The following is a 22041-nucleotide window of genomic DNA, read 5'->3' on the forward strand; positions in this document are numbered from 1 at the left end:
TCTCGTCTATCTTGTACCGAGTTACACTTAATATTAAGGTAAAGTCACCATAATCCCAGATTACCATAGGCTGCTTTCCCCTTTAATGGGGAGAGCTGACTGGTGGTGATTTAATCTGAGGATTACCACACCTCAGGCAAGGGGCAAGGTTGAGAATGCAGGCCTTCATGAATAAATTTCATGAATAACTTAGCATTACAGCTATCCTCACTGACCAATACATATTCCAAGTCAATTTTAAATCCAAAATTCTCACCTTTGCATTCAAACCCTTTGAAGGCCTCATCTCTGTAACCTATAACCAAAACCAACCACAAATACTTCCATTTAAGCACTACCGTTAAACATCCCTTAGGAGTGTTAACAAATAAAATTAGATACCAAATCATTTAAGATATTAATTACCAAACGCTTGGTCAAAGAGCTAGGTTTTAAAGAGCATCTTGAAGGAGAAAAGGAAGGTTTAGGGAAGGAATTCCCGAGGTTAGGGCCTTTGTGACGGGAAGCACAGACGACAGTGGTGGAGTGATGAAAACCAAGGATGTGAAAGAGACCAGTAAGAGCTTACAGAAAAATGGAGGGGCGAGGACTTGACGGGATATGAAAACAAAGATGAGAATGTTAAACTGGAAGTGTTGTTTAATCGGGAGCCAATTTTGGTCAAAGAACACGAGTTGATGAGAGTTAGGACACGGGCAGGATAATCGGGAGCCAATTTTGGTCAAAGAACACGAGTTGATGAGAGTTAGGACACAGGCAGTAAAGTTTTTGGATGACCCACAAATTTATGGATCTATCCTTGCAACTCCTATTTCGCATTTCTGTGCTAACCCTCAGCAACATCAGTTACCATCATTGGAATTACCAAGTCTAGAGGTAACAAAGGCATGGATGGGAATTTCAGCAATAGATGAACTGAAATGGAATGGAGTTGGGGGATTTACAGAGGTGTAGGTTGGTGACATGTTGATGATGCGGGCATATGGTCAGGAGCTCATTTTGTGTCAAATATGACATCAAGGCTCAACCTCCGACAGATGCCAGGGAGAGAGATAGAACCACTGACTAGAGAACAGGCCTTGATTCGGGCCAGAAGACATTGACCTGGGTCTTGCCAATATCTACATTTTGAAGAAATTACTATTGATCCAGTATTTGATGTTTGACGAGCAGTGATATCTTCAAGACAGTGGAGGTGAGGAGCAGGGCACTGGTGAGGTAGATTCTACCATTCTGAGAGTCAGCATGTTGGTGAAAAATAGGAGACTGCAAAGTTAATGATGTCGGAGCAGGAAGAAAAAACATTACAAGTGATTCTCTGCTGATGACTGGATATTTAAGAATAGAAATAGGAATGCAACCCTATCCATCTGGATAACTGCAAGGAATTGGAGGAGAATGGTGTGATGGACTGTGCCAGAGGCTGCAAACTGGTCGAAAAGACAGAGTAGTTTATGACTGTCATAGTCATATGGGATGTCATTTGTCCCCATATTCATTCCCACAATCTGTCTATCTCCAACTTTGGCCTCTTGTGAACTCCTTAGTGTTTCCTCGGTCCCACTCTGGAATTCCCCCTCACAAACTTGTCTAACTCTCCTTTTAAGGTATTTTCCTTTTAAAATTAAAATCTCTGAGTAGGCATTTGAGATCTCCCTTCTAATTTCTTCTTTGATCCACACTCCATTTTTCTTAATGGCGTAGGACATTTCTCTACGTTAAAAGTGCTATAAAAATGCAAGTTATTGTATGTATATAGTTTGAAGTAGCACTGGTGTAACGTAAATCTAATTTAATAGAGTTTATATCTGTATTTGCAAGATCAGTAGGTAGTTCGGGATTAGCAAGATCATCCGTCTAGAAATTCCCGACAATCCAGCCAAATGCAGTGCAATTTCCAAAATGATGTCCAGACTTGCACTTCAAGATTCTATCTGTAAGAACTTGCTGATGAGTCCAAAGTTTTCTTTTTACTGATGAGGCCAAAGTTTTCTTTCTACTGGTTAGAACCTAGGACTCTAAAGCAAAGATAGTATTTTGGATTTATTTCCTCATGTCCTTTGACTATTTTGAATGCTGTCTAAAATCACATCCTTTCCAAGATGAAAACTGTAGGTCTCTTCTATTTACTCATTCATCACTATTTCAGACTTTTCATGCAATCATCTAACCTCTACTCTTACCAACTAAATGCCTACTTTTGTTTTTTGGTACCCTTCCACGTCCCCTAATCATTCAACGTAACTTTCTTTTTACCGTTAGAAACCTCACCGTTTTCTACCCGTCAGCTAATGTCTTGACTGTTCCCAAGATCTACCCTGAATTCCCACAGCTTTGAGTGTAACTAATACCTTTAGGGTGGAACTTTCCCAAACCGTTGGAAGTTGTGGCGAACTATATTATACAGGGGTTTCCCATTCCACTTAACTTATCTTTTCCTCTGAGAAATCATGATGCATGAGGTAGAAACATAGAAACATAGTTGCAGGGGTAGGCCATACGGCCCTTCGAACCTGCACCACCATTCAATATGATTATGGCTGATCGTGCAAATTCAGTATCCCACTCCCACTTTCTCTTCATACCCCTTCACCCCTTTAGCCGTAATGCCATGTCCAGCTCCTCTTGAATATATCTAACGACCTGGCCCCAACAGCTTTCTGTGGCAGAGAATTCCACAAGTTCGCAACTCTCTTGAGAAGAAGTTCTTCCTCATCTCAGTCCTGATTCCCTTATTCTTAGGCTGTGACCCCTAGTCCTGGACGCCCCCAATATCTGGAACATTCTTCCCGCACCTAGCCTGTCCAGTCACATCAGGATTTTATATGTTTCTATGAGCTCCCTTCTCATTCTTCTAACTCCAGTGAGTACAAGTCCATTCGATCCAATCTTTCTTCCCTGCCATCTCGGGGATTAGTCTGGTGAACCTTAGCTGGACACCCTCAATAGCAAGAATGTCCTCCCTCAAACAAGGAGACCAAAATTGCACATCATACTCAAGGTGTGGTCTCACCTGCAGCAAGACATCCCTACTCCTATAATCAAATCCTCTTGCTATGAAGGCCAGCATGCTACAGAAGGAACTGGAACCATGTTGACATTTGCTTTTGTTGACATCTATATATTGATTTTCATTATTTTGTAGTAATTTGAAATTAAGACTATTTAGTCTGTAGTTGCCTATATCTTTTATGAATTTAGTTACGTTAGTCTGTTTCTATGAATCAGATGATTAATAAAATAGATAATTACCAGTGCTCTGATTGGTTCTTTATACATGTTTGAAAGCTGAGAACAAGTTGTCTTTTTTCCCCTCAGCAATCCCATCTACAGATTCCAAGAGTGCACCTCTTTACTTTTTAGATGTTGTACAACAGGCAAATACCATTTTTCATTTATTTGACAAACAGTTCAATGACCACCTCATGCCACTGATAAGGTGAGAGAATTTTGTTAATTGACTAGAACACTTAATATATCACTGAATTATGCTAATAGTATTGGAAGTCGCTCAGTGAGAATTAAAAATGCAGCACATCTTTCCTGGGTACCTCCCCTATAAGAAGTATTTAGACTCTCATGAATATGCTGCACCCTCGAGGCTTATAAACAACAAAGTTCTATTTGACACAGTAAGAAGTCTTACAAGGCCAGGTTAAAGCTCAACAGGTTTATTTGGAATTACTAGCTTTCGGAGCGTAGCTCATTCATCAGGTGAGTCCTAAGCGTTGAAACCTCGTGATTCCAAATAAACCTGTTGGACTTTAACCTGGTGTTGTAAGACTTCTTACTGTGCTCACCCCAGTCCAATGCTGGCATTCAGGTGGGAGCTATAAAATAAATGGCAGAACCATCAGGAGCATAGAGACACCGAGATCTAGGCGTACAGGTCCACAGATCCTTAAAAGTGACAGCACAGGTGGAAATGGTGGTAAAGAATGCATATGGCATGCTTGACTTCATAGGACGGGGTATCCAGTATACAGGCTCGAAAATTGTTACAGTTATATCGAATGTTGGTTAGGCCACATTTGGAATTCTGTGTTCAAATCTGGTCACCGCACTACCAGAAGGACGTGGAGTCTTTGGAGGGAGTACAGAAAAGTTTTACCAGATTGTTGTCTGGTATGGAGGGTATTAGCTATGAGGAGAGATTGAATAAACTGTGATTGTTCTCCCGAGAGAGACGGAGGCTGAGGGGCGATCTGATAGACGTTTATAAAATGATTAGGGGTATAGATAGGGTGAACAGTTGGAGGCTTTTTCCCAGGGCGGAAATGACAATTGCAAGGGGGCACAAGTTCAAGGTGAGGGGGGAAAGGTTCGGTGGAGATGTGCGGGGAAAGTTTCTTACACAGAGGGTGGTGGTGGCCTGGATTGCACTGCCAAGTGAAGTGGTTTAGGCAGATACATTAGCGACCTTTAAGACTTATCTGGATAGGCACATGAACAGACGGGGTAGAGAAGGATCCAGGCAGTTGGTCTCGATAGGACACGTATCGGCGCAGGCTTGGAACAGCTGTGCTGTTTTGTTCTTTGTCCTATCTCCTCATCACAACATACATTGGAGATCACTTTACCAACAATTTGGAACATGTATTTTGGAAGCCAAATGTGGTAGGACTGTTTAAATTTTGCAGCCTGAAATATAATAATATAGTGCATATGTTCCCAGCAAATTCTGTTCTTCACCTCAGTCAGGGAAACAGGAACTTGATTCCAAATTCCATTTACAATGTTAATTATTTGCAAACCAATAACTTTGATTCTGACCCTGCACAGAAAGCATCTATTTGGTGGAATCATCTTCTAATCTTTTTCGAGTAAACGGTCACTCTCCATTGTGGAAGTGATGGATTTTGGTTGGCCTCAAAAATCCTACAAAGATCTTTTTTCACAAAGTTGCAAAAACAAAAGTCTCTTCTCACCGTATCTCCTCTATTTGAGGAGTTGCCCTCATTCAAAATCTGGGCAGTGAAATACATTAATGTTTGGTTTACCTGCAGCTCTTCTCCTAAACTGACTGAGTGCCTGCAGAAGAAGAAGGAAGTGATTGAACAGATGGAAGTTAAACTAGACACAGGGATTGACAGGTAAATATAAATTAATTGCAACATGCCGTATCAGGGATGTCATTAAACCCCACAGTTTTTCATCTGTCTGTACAGCATCTCATTATCGTTTGGTTAATCATCCATCAGACATCTGTTGGATAGAGCCTTTCACTAAATAGTGTCATCATTAAGCTGCTTAATCCTTAAACAAAATAAACATTTTTCTCCCCTAAAAATTCTTTTTTTTGTACCAGAGAAAGCCTTTTATCCAAATGGAAGATTCTAAAGTTTCAGTAATTGAAAATTTTGGGTACTTTTTTGTTTAGAATGAAGTGAGTTTTAATTTAAGATTTTGAAGTTTGTACAGTATCTAACAATCTGAAAAAACCCTAGTACTAATGTGATCGATTACAGTGCATTTTACGTTTGTATGGGTAAACACAACGGTAAACTAGTAAATGTGTTCCAGGGATTTGATTCTATTCATGGACCATGTTCTGTGAACTGAACATTTCTTTTATTTTTACCAGGTTCTTGCTGGTATTTGCAGATGTCCTTTTGAATAGGAGCAAAATATTTTTCAGTTGGGGTCTGATGTCGGACTTTTGAATCCTTGGCAATACCTAAATTAGATGCAGTGACGAGCTCTATTTTGTAAATTCTGGGCTATAGAATCATAATATTTGACAACACCAACGTCATTCAGCCCATTCCTGTGCTTTTTTTTCCATGGCCCTGCAAGCATACATCCAATTTCCTTTTCCAAGTTGATATTGAGTCTGCTTTTGTGACCTTAGCAGGCAGATTTTAACCGAATTTTACCGCCTTTTTTTAAAAAAAAGGTTTTTCTTCCCACTAAGTCCTTTCCAGTTGTTTTAAATCTGTGTCCTCTATTTACTGATCCACCTCCTAGTGTAAACAACTTCTCATTTATTTTATCAAAACCCATCATTAAAATTGAGCATTCCTATTAAATCTTAACTTTCCCTGCACCAAAAACAATCCTAGCTTCTCTTGTCTGTCCTCGCAAGTGAAGTCTCTCTTGCATGATGGACCGAAAAAATACCCTCTAGTTCATGCAACTAGTTCTGTTTTTTTTTGTTCATCGGATGTGGGTGTCTTTGGCTAGGCCAGCATTTGTTGTCCATCTCTAATTGCCCTTGAACTGAGTGGCTTGCTACGACATTTCAGAAGGCAGTTGAGTCAATCACATTGCTGTGGGTCTGGAGTCACATGTAGGTCAGACTAGGTGAGGACACCAGAATATCTTTGATAAGGGCATTATTGAACTAGATGTTTGTTTTCTCTCTTTTCCAATTAAGGGGCAATTTAGCATGGACAATTCACCTACCCTGCACAACTTTGGGTTGTGGGGGTGAGACCCACGCAGACACTGGGAGAATGTGCAGACACCACGCGGAGAGTGACCCGGGGCTGGGATCGAACCCGGATCCTCAGCGGCATGAGGCAGCAGTGCTAAACGCTGCGCCACTGTGCCACCCCAGATGGGTTTTTATAACCATCGACAATTGGCTTCACAGGGTCCATCATTAGACTTTTAATTGCAGATTTAAAACATTTTAATTTAAACTTCACCATCTACCATGTTGGGATTCAAACCTGGGTCCCCAGAGGATTACCCTGGGTCTCTGGATTACTAGTCCAGTGACAATACCATTACGCCGCTGCTTCCCCTATTCAATTGTTTTAATTTGTGAATCACAGTATGTACAATTCTGCCCAACCCAAAACCATGAGATTTGGAAGAGGCAAGAAACTAGATTTGAAAAATCCAGGGATTTGGGGGAAGCAAACCTGGGAAATTTCTCAATGACACCTTGAGACAATCAGAACTCGTCCAGGCGATCACTCTGGCCCTGGTAATTCTGTATAGTAATTATATAAGGTGATCTCTGCCCCACTGAGAAACAAGTCCAGCTTTTGATTATAGGATTTCAGTGACTTGGCATCTACCATCTTAAAGCTTTTTCCTGAGGAATTTGGCATTCACCCAGTCTTCATACAGAACACTGCACTTTACCAAAATAGTTTGCCTCTCGGGAGCCCAATCCCTCAATATCAACCTTGAACACTTGGGTATCATCCATAGTCCTACATTCATAATCTTTTTAAAAAAAATTAGAGTACCCAATTATTTTTTTCCAATTATGGGGCAATTTAGCGTGGCCAATCCACTTAACCTGCACATCTTTTGGGTTGTGGGGGTGAAACCCATGCAGACATGGAGAGAATGTGCAAACTCCATGCAGTCAGTGACCCGGGGCCGGGATCGAACCTGGGTCCTCAGCGCCATAGGCAGCAGGGCTAACCACTGAGCCACCCCTACATACATAATCTTAGTTTTATCAGCAAACTTGTGCGCAGCCTCCCTACATCTAGATCACTAATAAAAATAGTAAAGACCAGACTGTGGTAGTCTAGCACAGAATCTATCTAATCTCCGGAATAATTCTGCTAAGATTGTATATTTTGTTATTATTGACGTCAAAAATAAACATTTTGAAGTTTAGCAAATAATATTGATGTACATATTTCAAAAGTTACCCCTTTTTATACAGGATTTATATTGAAATTTATACTACATTAGTCATATTATTTCTTCTTTGCACTTTTAAAAATTGTCTAGCCGTGTACCGACCTAGAATAAAGTAACTGCTGTATCTCACAATAAAAGTAATTACTTTGTTCTGTGAAGGACATTGAATTGCATGATTGGACATATGAAGCACATCCTGAGTGTTGAACAGAAAAAGACAGACTTCAAACCAGAGGATGAAAACAACGTACTAATTCAATATACTAATGTATGTATCCACAAACCACTGTACAGTGTGTAGAATATATCCCAGAAAATCATCTCAATGTTATTGTACATATAAATGTTATATGTTACTCTTAATTCTTGTGCCAAATGATTGTGCTGAACTCCTAGAGTGAAGAATTACTGAACTGCAATCAGCTATCTCCATGGCTATTGCTTTCAGTCTGAATCGGTTAATTTTTTTTAACCTCCTTTTTTTTGATTGCGTTTTATGGTGAGAAAGAGAATTTGCATTATAGAGTGACTTTCTACATGCTTGAGATGTTCCAAAACATTTTGCATCAGAAATTACTTTTTTTGAAGTACAATCACTGTTATGCAAGAAAGCTTGGCAGTCAGTTTGCAGAAGATTCTACAAAGAACAAATAAGTTAACTGCTTTTTAATGGAGGCAGAATGATGGCTGCATCTCTTGAAAAAATATCTGCTCATTGAAGTGTATTACAGAAACAGCTATGTCAACATGCTTCATTTTCGTGTCTCATCCAGAAGATGGAACTTAGATCAGTGTAATTCTCCCATGGTATTGAACTGAAATACATCTAAATTATGTACCCAATTTCTGCAATGGAGTTTGAAAACCTGATTGTCTTATTAAGGCAAACAAGTCATAGTGTTGCTGGTACTCTCCACTCAGTAGACTGGATCAATATTGTCCCTTTAAGGAGACAATATTAATGATGCTATCATTAATATTATTAATCATTATCATTAATCAGGGGGCAGCACGGTAGCATTGTGGATAGCACAATTGCTTCACAGCTCCAGGGTCCCAGGTTCGATTCCGGCTTGGGTCACTGTCTGTGCGGAGTCTGCATATCCTCCCCGTGTGTGCATGGGTTTCCTCCGGGTGCTCCGGTTTCCTCCCACAGTCCAAAGATGTGCAGGTTAGGTGGATTGGCCATGCTAAATTGCCCATAGTGTCCAAAATTGCCCTTGGTGTTGGGTGGGGTTACTGGGTTCTGGGGATAGGGTGGAGGTGTTGACTTTTGGTAGGGTGCTCTTTCCAAGAGCCGGTGCAGACTCGATGGGCCGAATGGCCTCCTTCTGCACTGTAAATTCTATGATCTATGATTAATGCCTGGAAAGATTATTATGTATATCAAGATTTAAGGAGTGGAGCTTTCCTATAATTTACACAATTTCTGCTGCTCATGTCTTGGAGCAGTGGACATAGCAGAATTAGCTCACTTTTTCTTCAGAGCTTTCAAAAGATTACTGGAGATTGTAGTACAGGATTTTAAAAATAATAATTTTTACTGGATATGGGCTTTGCTGGCGGCCAGCATTTGTTGCCCATCCCTAATTTCCCTTGAGAAGGTGGTGGTAAGCTGCCTTCTTGAGCTGCTGCAGTCTATGTGGTGTAGGTCCACCTACTGTACTATTAGGGAGGGAGCACCAGGATTTTGACCCAGCGACAGTGAAGGAACTGCAATATATTTTCAAGTCAGCATGGTGAGTGACTTGGAGGAGAACTTCCAGGTGGTGGTGTTCCCAGGTATCTGCTGCCCTTGTCCTTCTCGATGGTAGTGGCTGTGTGTTTGGAACGTGCTGCCTAAGGAACTTTGCTGAGTTCCTGTAGTGCATCTTGTCGATGGTACACACTGCTGCTACTGTGCGTCAATGGTGGAGTGAATGCTTGTAGAAATAAAGCAGACTGATTTGTCCTGGAGGTGTCGAGCCTCTGGAGTGTTATTGGAGCTGCACTCCTTACTTGTACCGTGTAGGTGTTGGCGAGGCTTTGAGGAATCAGGAAGTGAGTTACTCGATGTGGGATTCCTAGCCTTTGATCTGCTCTTGTAGAAACCGTATTTAGTCCAGTTCCTTGTGGCCAATGGTAATCCCCAGGATGTTGATAGTGGGGGTTTACTGATGGTACTGCCATTGAATAACAATGGGCAGTCGTTTTATTCTCTGTTATTAGAGATAGTCATTGCCTCAAACTTGTGTGGCGGAAATGTTACCACTTGTCAGCCCAAGCCTGTATATTGTCCAGGTCATACTGCATTTGCAAGTGGACTGCTTCAGTGTCTAAGGAGACATGAGTGGTGCTGAACATTCTGCAATCATTAATGAACATCCCCCTTATCTGACCTTGTGTTGGAAGGAAGGTCATTGATGAAGCAGCTGAAGATGGTTGGACCTAGGACACTACCCTGAGGAACTCCTGCATTGATGTCCCGGGACTGAGATGACTGACGTCCAACAACCACAAACATTTTCCTTTGTGCTAGGTATGGCTCCAACCAATGGAGAGTTTTCCCCCCAATTCCCATTGACTCTAGTTTTACTAGGGCCCCTTGATGCCATACTCTATCAAATGTTGCTTTGATGTCAAGGGCAGTCACTCTCGTCTCACCTCTGTCATTCAGCCCTTTTGACCATGTTTGAACCAAGATTGTAATGAGGTCAGGAATGGAGTGACCCTGGCAGAACCCAAACTGAACATCAGTGAGCAGATTATTGCTAAGTAAATACTGCTTTATACCACTGTTGATGACCCCTCTGTCACTTTACTGATGATTGAGAGTAGACTTGTAGGGAAGTAATTGGAAAGGTTGGATTAGTCCTGCTTTGTGTGGACAGGACATACATGGGCCATTTTTCACATTGCCAGGTAGGTGCCAATGTTGTAGCTGTACTGGAATAGCTTGACTAAGGGCGCGGCAAGTTCTGGAGCACATGTCTTCAGTCCTATTGCTGGAATATTGTCAGGGGCCATAGCCTTTGCAGTAGCCAGTGCCTTCAGCTGTTTCTTGATGGGGCGAATCGAATTGACTGAAGACTGGCATCTGCTGGCGACCTCTGGAGGAAACCGAGATGGATCATCCTCTTGGTTGAAGATTATTGAGAATGGTTCAGCCTTGTCTTTTGCAGAGATGTGCTTTGTCTCCACAAGGACTGTGCGATGGTCACTCCTACCGATATGGATATTGAAGTCCCTGACCCAAAGTATATTCTGTGCCGTTGTTATCCTCAGTGCTTCCTTCAAGTGATGTTCAATATGGAGGAGTACTGATTCATCAGCTGAGGATGGACGGTCAGCAGGACGTTTCCTTGTCCATGTTTGATCTGAAGCCATGACAGACCGCTCTCCCAATTTTGGTACAAGCCCCCATATGTTAGTAAGGATTGACAGGGGTTTGTTTGCCATTTTTGTTTCCAGTGCCTAGGTCGATGCCGCGTAGTCCGTCCACTTTATTTTTTTATTGACTTTGTCGTGATTTGAGCAACTAAGTGGCTTGCTAGGCCATTTCAGAGAGCATTTAAGAGTCAACCACATTGCTGTGGATCTGGAGTTACATGTAGGGCAGATGAGCACTGCAGTGTTCCTTCACTAAAGGACATTAGTGAACCAGCTGGGATATTTACAACAATTGACAATGGTTTCATGGTCATCATTAGACTTTTAGTTCCAGATATTTACTGGATTCCATTTCCACCATCTGCCCTGATGGGATTCTAACCTAGAGCAGTGTCCTGGGTCTCTGGATCAGTGACAGTACCACTACGCAACCGATGGTTGGAGGAGTTCAGTTTTGCAAACTGTCGTTGGCTTGTAGGGGTACAACATTGCTTTCATTTCTGCCATTGGAGTCGGGATGCAACCTAGGCAGATAGCATGACATCTCCTGGGTGAAAAGTTGGGAAGAGCTTCAATTTCTATATCATTAATTTCTTTTGGGATTTCCCTGAATGTATCACATTGACAAATCATTCCTAGAAAACCCCAGATTTTTGAATGCCATACCCTAATGTGCCTCATTTGAACTACTTGATGTTTACCGCATGTTGCCACAAAATGTTATCTTCCCCGAAGCTGATGGAGCCATTACTTCCCTTTCCCCCCCCCCCCCCCCCCCCCCCAAGAGGAAAGACTTAATGGCTTCATCTTGAGTCATTACTTGTTCACAGTCTGATCTGCAAATTGTGGACATTTGAAATTTGTAAAACGCACAATCTCATACTGGCTTAGTTAAACACACAACCCATTATACATACTTTATATGTATATAAAGTCAAATTATTGGCTGATGCAACTAGCTGGGGATAATGGGTTGACATATATAGTTTTGGTCTACGTAAAATAGCAACAACAGCAATATCAAAGACTATATTTTATTAATGCAGTTATCCCAAGATAGAAGTGACAATGTTTTGCCAGGGTTTGCAATAATTTTGTTGGTTACACAGGAGCAGCTGCTTTAGAAATACATCAAGCAATAAATCCCAGCAGGTGTCTGATTGTAAAACAGCTCCCTGAGTCTTTGTTAATTTGGGATCAATGTTTTGTACACTATTATTGGTGTGTTTATCCCCTGAAGGTGGAATGATTAAAAATTCTGTATGATGTACATAAATTTTGGTTTAAAAATTAAAGCTTCGTTTGGCTCAATAGTGCTTTTATTATGGGAATACAGATTACAAGTTAATAGTTCATCTGTTAATATTTACCAACCTTGAAAATGATAAAATAGCATTAAATGGTTTTTTGCCATACATCGTGAAGCAACTGCATTTAGCATAGAATGCTATGTCCCATTTTCATTCATGTCATACTTTATGACCTCTTTCTGGGTAGGCTTGTGTCAAAGTCTGTGGCTATGTTGGAAAGCAAGTCGAAAAAAATCGAAATTCGATGGATGGAAAGAATGTGGATACTGTTCTAACAGAATTTGGAGTTCGCTTCCATCGTCTAATTCATGAGCACCTTCAGCAGTATACTTACAGTTCAATGGGTGGCATGCTGGCTATCTGTGATGTAGCTGAATATCGGAAGTGTGCCAAAGAATTTAAGGTGTTGTATACACTTAATATTAACCGTTTATCTCGAAATGGCTTTGTACATCTCGCTATCTTTTTGCTAGTTATGTACCATTTTCTTTTCTTTTTGAATACAAATTCAAATTAAATAATTCAGTAACATATTAAAGTTTTTTTTAAAAATAGCTCTTAATTTTTTCCTATGTACCTTTGACAATTTTCTCTTCTTGCCCCCCCCCCCCCAACAAATGCAAATTTAATAGAAAAGTGGCTTCTAATAACACTGAACTAACTGTTTAGATTTGGAATACCTTAATTTCCCCATATTAATTTATACGGATATATGTTCTATTAATTTTTTGGGAATTTTCATTGCTGTGTGATTTGGCAGTCGATGCTGTCTTTTACTGAATCGTGTTAAATTGTAAGGGTTCTTTTTAATTTTGTCAGGAATAACACGTCATTAAGAGTATATACATTAGCACCTAAAATTTTTGTTGCTCTTCATTGGCAGCACGGTAACAGAGTGGTTACCACAGTTGCTTCACAGCTCCATGATCCCAGGTTCGATTCCCGGCTTGGGTCACTGTCTGTGCGGAGTCTGCACGTTCTCCCTGTGTCTGCGTGGGCTTCCTCCGGGTGCTCCGGTTTGCTCCCACCGTCCAAAGATGTGCAGGTTAGGTTGATTGGCCATTCTAAATTGCTCTTCGTGTTCAAATCATTTAGGTGGGGTTACGGGGATAAAGGGGACAGGGTGGAGGTGTGGGGCCGGTGCAGACTTGATGGGCCGAGTGGCCTCCTTCTGCACTGTAGATTCTATGATAAGCCTTTAATCCAAACACCTATTTTGTTTGCATTTCAGAAATCATTTATGTGAAGTAGTTAAATGCAAGCATGCAGACATTTCAGCAAATCCACATTCAAAATTGAAGATCAGACAGAGCTGCTCTATTTTCAGTAAATTAATGAAGCAGTTCTGTACTTGCATCACCAGAAGGTCTTGGGATATCTGGCTGATGCAAGGGACTAAGAACAAGAAATAATTATATATAGACATTTGAAGTATTGAATCAAAATAATTTGAATACTTTATTTTATAATTACAGTATATTTTTGTAATTGTAAATCATTGTGTGTAACTATGGAAGTATACATTTGCTGAATAGCTAATGGCTGATTTTTTTTCTGAAGGTGACAAACTTTTGCCTGATATGTAACTTATTCAAATTTTCCTGTCCTGTCCTGCTTGTAGCTACTCCTACCAGGAGAACTGCTGTGGTGGTATGTCACGCACATCTGCCTTGTGCCATCCTTCCAAATCCACTGAAGCTCATATGCAACAGCTCTGTGATGGCCATCATCCAACTCCATCTAGGTGGACCCCTCTCTCTTCTGCCCTCCACTCTTGTCAGAAATTGCTGTAGCGTTTCAGTGCTGATCAAATGGCAGAAATGCTGACTTTGTTTCTAGATGTCACCGTTATAAGTTTTTTTTTCAAATACCTTGTCATTTGTTTTATGGTCTCTATAGGGAAATTTGGGCAATGTCTTGGCATTCACATTTCAAAGGCCTCAATTTACTTCCACAGATATTTATTTATTGTCTGGGTTTCTGAGCATATTAGAAAATGGATAGAAGTTGTTTCTTAGCAAAATGATGAAATGTGGCGCCAATAGTGCTTTCAAGTGGCACTTACTCACCAATCTGCTCACTGTGCTCAGCTTGGGTTCTGCCAGGGCCACTCGGCTCCTGACCGTGGTCCAAACTTGGTCATAAGAGCGGAACTGAAGTGGTGAGGTGAGAGTGATTGCCCTTGACATCAAGGCCGCATTTGACCGAATGTGGCATCAAGGATCCTGAGTAAAACTTAAGCCAATGGAAATTACTAGGAAATGTCTTCAGTGGTTAGAGACATACCTAGCACAAAGGAAGATGGTTGTGGTTTTTGGAGATCCATCATCTCAGTCCTGAGACATCACTGCAGGAGTTCTTCAGGATAATGTCCCAGGCCCAATCATCCTCAGTTGTTTCAATTATGGTGTTTCTTCCAACATAAGATCAAAGGTGTGTGTTTTCAGATTATTGCACAATGTCCAGCAACATTTACGATTCTCTAATACTGAAGCAGTCAGTGCCCAAATGCAACAAGACCTAGACAACATTCAGACTTGGGCTGATAAGTGGCAAGTAACATTCGTGCCACACAAGTGCTGGGCAATGACAATCTCCCAACAAGAGAGAATCCGAACACCTTCCCTTGGCATTCAATGCCATTTCTGAAACATCAAATGCCATATCAACATCCTGGAAGTTACCATTGACCAGAAACTGACAGGATAAACCATGTGGCTACATGAGCAGGGCAGAAGTTGGGTTTTCTGCAGAGAGTAACTCACCTCTTGACTCTCCAAAGCCTGTGCACTATCTACAAGGCACTAGTCAGGAGTGATGGAATACTCACCAGGGCAAAACAACCCGCTTGATTGGCACCCCAACTACCTCTTTCAAAATCTACTCCCTCCACTATCTATGTACAGTGGCAGCAGTGTGTATTATCTGCGAGATGCAATGCAGCAAGACTCCTTCCGACAGCACTTTCCAAACCCATGACCTCTACCACCTAGAAAGGTAAGGGCAGCAGATGCATGGGACAACCACCACCCTCCAAGCCACACTCCATCCTGACTTGGAACTGTATCGCCGTTCCTTCACTGTGACTGGGCCAAAATACTGGAACTCACTCCCTAACAGCAATGTGGTTATACCTACATCACATAGACTGCAGCAGTTCAAGAAGGTGGGCAATTGAGGACTGGCAGTAAAAATATTTGCCTAGCCAGTAATGCTCACATCCGTGAATAAGAACAAAAAGAAAATGTTTTCCCTGTTCCAAGCTTGAATTTTCTTGCTCAAATAAAGCAAAGAATGTTGGCCATTTTCACTAAGTCAGTCAACATCTGTGCTGAGAATCAACAAGTTAACATTTAAGGCACAACGTTTTCATGGAACTTCCTACAGCAATTTGCATTTATATTGTGCCTTAAACTTAGTAAAACGTCCCAGGGTGCTTCACAAGGTCAAACAAAATTTGACACAGAGCCTTATAAGGAGATATTGAGACGGATGAAGTTTTATGGAGCATCTTAAAAGAGGAGAAAGAGGTTTAGAGAGAGAATTCTAGAGTTTGGGGCTTAGACATCTCGAATTATGACTGCCAATGGTGGAGCAGTTAATATTGGGGATGCGCAAGAAGCCAGAATTGGAGTCATTGGAGGGTTGTTGGACTGGAAACTATTAGGGAAGGAGAGCGACAAGGCCACGGAGGGATTTAAAAACAAGATGACATTTTAAAAATTGAAGCATTGCCAGAGATAATGATGGGCGGTAAAGCTGAAAAACCAACTTGTTTGTTCTCAATGGATGCTGACTCGCCTGCCAATTCCTGTTTTTGTTTTGATTTACAGTGTCTGCAGTTTTCTGTCTTTCATTCAAGCACTATTTGTCCCTGTTCTTTATTGTAAAACCATTTGTGTTCATTTGTAATCTGCTTTGCTTGCCATGAAATTCCAAAACACAGCTATTTGACTTTTTTTCATTAATTTTGATTGTATTTCACAAACAAGTAAGCTTGCGTTGACAAACCTGACCCTCCGTATATCTTTGAGCACTCAGATTAGTCTGTTCCTCGCACCCAACTTGTAGAAGTCTTTGTTTTTGTCTTTAAAAAGAGCATTTTATTTCATATCAGTTTCTATTTTATGTTTTATTGTATATTGATAACAACTATTGACTATTGAAATATTTTTTTTGTGAACATTTTTCATTTGCATGTTTTTAACAAGTCAGCTTTCAAGATGGGAAATATTAACAGACCAAACATCACCATTTCTGCAGCATGGTAGCACAGTGGTTAGCACTGTTGCTTCACAGCACAGGGTCCTAGGTTCGATTCCCGGCTTGGGTCACTGCCTGTGCAGAGTCAGCACATTCTCCCCTTGTCTGCGTGGGTTTCCTCCGGGTGCTCCAGTTTCTTCCCACAAGTCCCGAAAGACGTGCCGTTGGGCAAATTGTACATTATTTAAAAATAATTCTCCCTCAGTGTACCCGAACAGGCGCCGGACTGTGGTGACTCGGGGCTTTTCACAGTAATTTCATTGCAGTGTTAATGTAAGCCTACTTGTGACAATAATAAAGATTATTATTATAGGTAGCGAGGGCTTTTCTGTACCAAATTTCCTGATCAAAGAAGTGAACTTTGATCTTATTAGCTTCATAAAAATGAGACTTTTCTCAGTTTGACCCATATCTATCCGAGCAATAATCTGAAGAATGCTACGTTCATCATCAGAATTGTACTTGGCATGTTATTTGTAACATGTTGCCCTTAAACAAATCCATCCTCCAACTTATGACATCTCCACAAGAGATTCACTGCTGTATTGATTTGTACTTAAATCATGTATAGCGCCCCATCATATATTGCACTCTTCTGTCAGCACTGCTCAGTCATACTTAATCATCACCAAATCTGGACTAGTTTATATTTCCCAGAAAATGATTCCAGGTAGTGGATTTTCTTTGGGAGATGGGAACAAAGTTGTTTGACCAAACTAGTGTTCCTCTGTTTGTTATATGCCTTCTGCGTCCTTCAGATGATAAACGTTTCTCCCCCAAAAGTTGGGATTTGCTCTCTCTAGACTTGCAACTCTTAATTGCATGTTTTCTCCCTTTCGTTACAGATTCCCTTGGTGTTGCAACTTTTTGACACGCTTCATGCACTCTGTAATCTCTTGGTAGTAGCACCTGACAACCTTAAGCAGGTCTGTTCTGGAGAGCATCTGACTAATCTTGACAAGAACATCCTTCATGCCTTTGTGCAGTTACGGTCTGACTACAGATCAGCGCGCCTTGGTCGTCACTTCAGCTGAAATCCTTGATTTTTGAAATCAGAATATAGTGTCAGAGCTTGATGTGCTGGACTTTTCAAGCTTAGGCTGTTTGGAACTTTGGAAGCTTTAAGTACAGGACATTCCAACTCCTGTTACATAGCCATTTACAAATATATTTGGAATATTTGTGACTTCATTAAAAGGCAGCCATTATTGAACTGTGTTTCATTAAATCAGAGGCCGAGTTAATCCAAGCTAAACACAGTAATATTTTTGCACAATGTATGCTCTAACAAATTATCTGGAGCCGAACCTATCAGAAGCTACTAACTTAACTCAAGTTTTGCATATGTTACAAAATTTACATTCATAATTAAATACAATCAGGGAGGTTGTTGAAGCACTGAATAATAAATTTAAAGCTCAGTTCTATAAACACTTGTTTGAAGAAAATGTACAGTGTTTTATCCAGGTATAAGGGACTTCCTCTTGCTGTACACAGATGTAACACTATATTAATAGGAGTATATTTGTTAAAACAGGTCTTTGATTAAACAGCTGCAGAAGGTGCCTCGGCATATCGAACATAGTTACTGCTTCATGGGTTATTTTGTTGGAAATGGGTGAGGGTTGAGGAGGTTGCAATGTATCCATTCCTATGTAAGTTAACTTAGCTTTAGTATTAATGAGCTACTGCAGGTAGTGCTCTATTAAATACATATTACCTTTGTCATCTCTGGTGTTGATGTTACTGTTCCCTGCTGTGGTAATAAAAGTACTAAAAGAGAAAGAAGAATTGAGCATTGGGAAAGTCATTGCTCTTAAGTTATGGGGGAATGCTTTTTCTGTTTCTTAAAGTAAGCGTGTTTTAATCACCTTTGCCATAAATATCAGTAATTGCAACAAAACACCATTTATTTTGTAGATCATTAAATGTTCTCTGAACAAATCTTGCTCCATCAGCGTGACTGGAAGTACCATAAAGAATTGGTTAATTTTTAAAATATTTTGTACTGTTCCTTTTTGACATTCTAGAATTTGATTTTGCATCATTTCCAAAAGGTTGTATTAGCTTTTTTTCTATGCATGCATGTTGTGCAGTATTTCTTCAATATAAAAAGTAAAAGGTTGAAAATGATTAGTGGTGGAAAACTGCAGAATCCTTCCACTGATGGCAACATTGTAAACATTGCTTCCTCATCATTAAACTGCAAATGCCCCCCATACACAAAGTAATGAAGTATTTATCTTTATTTCCATTATTGTGAATAACCCCAGATACTGTATCTGTTTATGGTAGCCATGATGTGGAGATGCTGGCATTGGACTGGGGTGAGCACAGTAAGAAGTCTCACAACACCAGGTTAAAGTTCAACAGGTTTGTTTCAAACACTAGCTTTCAGAGCACTGCTCCTCCTTCAGGTCAAGAGCAGGTCAGCGGCTGGAGGGAGGGGTCCAAGTGCACAACACTTCTCCAGCCATCTGGTACTTTCTTGATAGCACGTGTGCTACAAAGATCTTTTTGTGGCATGCAATGGGTAAACAACTCATGGCACAGTGCACAGGAACATCAGAAGCAGTTCCTCTAAAGTTGTCATTATTTGTCATGTTCACCCCAGGTTACCTCAAGTGTAAAATAACTGATTACATTCCTATTCCGGGCTCGACCTGATGCCAAACTCCTCTTCCACCACCTTCATCTCCAAGCTCACGTCTTCGGGCAGGAGGCCCCCCCCTTCAACATATCCTTTCACCCACCTCAAGCAATCTCCCTTCACTTAGGGATCCCTCCCTCCAGCCGCTGACCTGCTCTTGATCTTTGCATTGAGAACTCTTGACGTGACATTGACCGTCTCAATTTCTCTGCTCCTCTCACCAACTCTTACGTGTCGCCTTCTGAACTTGCTGCATTCCACTCATGTCCAGCCTTGACTTTGTCATCAAACCCACCGAAAAGGGTGGGGCTGTTGTCTGGAATACTGACCTCTACCTTGCAGATGTTGGAACGCCAACCCCCAGACACTTCCTCCTACCTTCCCCTGGACCATAACCACATCACCGAGCATCAAGTCATTGTTTCCAGGACTGTGACTGACCTCATCGCCTCTGAAGATCTTCGCTCCCCACCCCCGAACAGCACGCTTCCACCTCCTTCCCAAAGTCCACAGAGATCTGTCCTGGTAGGCCCATGTCAGCCTGCTCCTGCCCCACCAAACTCATTCCTTCCTATCTTGATTCCATACTCTCTGCTCTTACCAGTCCCTTCCCACCAAGTTTCACAATTCCTCCAGTGCCCTACATCAACAACTTCCAGTTTCCTGGCCCTAACCACCTCCTCTTTACTATGGATGTCCAATCCCTCTCTATTTTCAAATAAATGCCCCCAGGCATTTTCAAAGTCGGGGTCGCAGAGCCGTCCGTCGTGGCGCTCCCAATTGTGCAAATTTGTGTGCAACAGCAGCTGCAGCCGGCTTTTAACAATGCGACCATGTAAAAAAAATGCGGGCGTACTGCGCATGGGTACCCGCTCATAGGTGCGCAGGCGCAGAACCACTGTGTTTCTACGCATGCGCACCAATGAGTGGGCACGCATGCACAGCACGCCTGCATTTTAAAATATGATCGTGGCGGTCATTTTGAAGGCCGCTCGCTGCTGGCATTGTTAAAAGCCAGCAGACGATTAAAAAAAAATAAAAAATTTTATGGAATGTTCCTGCCTGAAGGGAGGCAGAGAGCAGGTCACGCCCCCCCCCCCCCCCCCAAAGTCGACGTCACTTGCTTTGGGCGCGTTTGCGATTCCTCCATTTTGTCGGCAGCGAACAAGGTAAGAGAAAATGGTGGGTCGCAAAAGTTTGCCGGCGGGGCTCGCGAAAGTCAGCCGGTGTGGGTCCCAAAGGTCGGCTGGTGGGTGTCGTGAAGGTCGGCCAGCGGGTCTTGCAAAGGTCGGCCGGCTTGTGTCCCGAAGGTTGGCCGGTTGGTAAAAATGGGTCATCGTAAAAAAAAGTTTAAAAAACATTGCTCTATACCTCCATTCCCCAAGATGGTCTGAGGGTATCCTCTTCTGCCTCAAAGAGACCTGAACAATCCCATTTCAACACCACTCTCCTCCATCTGGCTGAACTTGCCATCTCACTGAACAATTGCTCCTTTAACTTGTCTCACTTCTGCCAAATGAAAGGCATGGCTATGAGTACCCACATGGGTTCCAGTTTTGCCTGTTTCTTAATAGGGCATGTGGAACATTGCTTGTTCCAGCCTCATCCCACAATTCCTTTATCAGCACATCGCCGACTGTTTTGGTGCCATTTCATGGTCCTGTCTGGGCCTGGAAAATTTTATTAATTTGCTTCCAATTTCCATCCATCTATCACCTTCACGTTGTCCATCTCTTACACTTCCCTTCCGGGTGGCACGGTGGTCAGCACTGCTACCTCACAGTGCCAGAGACTCGGGTGCGATTCCGACCTCGGGCGACTCTGTGGAGTTTGCACATTCTTCCCGTGTCTACGCGAGTTTCCTTTGGGTTTCCTGGTTTGTTTCCCCACAGTCGAAAGACGTGCAAGTTATGTGGATTGGCAATGCTAAATTGCCCCGTGGTGGGTTTGTGGGGATATGGTGGGGAATTGTGTCTAGGTTCGGTGCGCTTTCAGAGGGTTGGTGCAGACTCGATGTGCCGTATGGCCTCCTGCACTTCAGTGATTCTAATCTATGATCTTTCTATCTCAATTTATGGGGATAATCTGTCCACTAGTATCAATTACAAACCCACCCATTCCCACAACTCCCTCAACTACAGCTCCTCACACCCCACATCCGGTAAGGTAAGGACTTCATCCCATTCTCCCAGTTCCTTCGCCTCAGTCGCATCTGTCCCGATGATGCCACAGCATTTCCATGCAATCGCAGGTGTAACACCTGCACCTTTATCTTCTCCCTGCTCGCCATCCAAGGCCCTAAACACACTTTTCAAGTGAGGCAGCACTTCAATCTGGTCTATTGCTGCTTCCAATGCAGTCTACATTGGAGAAGCAGACTGGATAACTGCTTTGCAGAACACCTTTCGTCTGCCCACAAGCAGGACCCAGACCTTCCTGTCGCTTGCCAGTTCAACTCACCATCCTGCTCTCATGTCCACATAACCGTACATGGCCAGCTGCAATGTTCCAGTGAAGCCCAGTGCAAACTGGAGGAACAGCAGATCATCTTCCAAATAGGCATGTTACAGCCTTCCGGACTTCACTCTCCTCCACCTTCACCCCATTTTTATTTCAATTTTCACTTGGACCGTTTCTAGTTGCCCTTTGACACACTGTTTACCTTTGTTCTGCCATTAACACATTCTAATTTCTTTATGTGCCACTATCAGCCCCTTTCTTAGCCTTAATCATCCCCATTCCTTTTGTTATTCTGTCCACACCATTGTTACTCTCCACCTATCACTGGCCCTCTACCCAGCCCCATGCACCCCTGCCCCAGTATAAATCTGACCTTTC

The 22041-nt window shown here is 42.0% G+C and overlaps 1 protein-coding gene across 3 annotated transcripts in view; it reads left to right on the forward strand.

Annotated features, from left to right (window-relative positions):
* exoc5 (exocyst complex component 5) overlaps positions 1-18780 on the forward strand; it is a 95237-nt gene extending 76457 nt beyond the window's left edge. For all 3 annotated transcript variants that reach the window (XM_072489531.1, XM_072489535.1, XM_072489540.1), the window contains 5 exons: positions 3319-3439; positions 5007-5093; positions 7771-7879; positions 12478-12693; positions 17399-18780. In XM_072489531.1, coding sequence (XP_072345632.1) covers positions 3319-3439; positions 5007-5093; positions 7771-7879; positions 12478-12693; positions 17399-17587 — 722 coding nt within the window. In that variant the 3' untranslated portion in view covers positions 17588-18780. The remainder of the gene's footprint in view (positions 1-3318; positions 3440-5006; positions 5094-7770; positions 7880-12477; positions 12694-17398) is intronic.
* Positions 18781-22041: the final 3261 nt, after the last annotated feature.

The sequence above is a fragment of the Scyliorhinus torazame genome, chromosome 2 (genome assembly GCF_047496885.1).
Source record: "Scyliorhinus torazame isolate Kashiwa2021f chromosome 2, sScyTor2.1, whole genome shotgun sequence".
In the NCBI taxonomy this organism is placed as follows: Eukaryota; Metazoa; Chordata; class Chondrichthyes; order Carcharhiniformes; family Scyliorhinidae; genus Scyliorhinus; species Scyliorhinus torazame.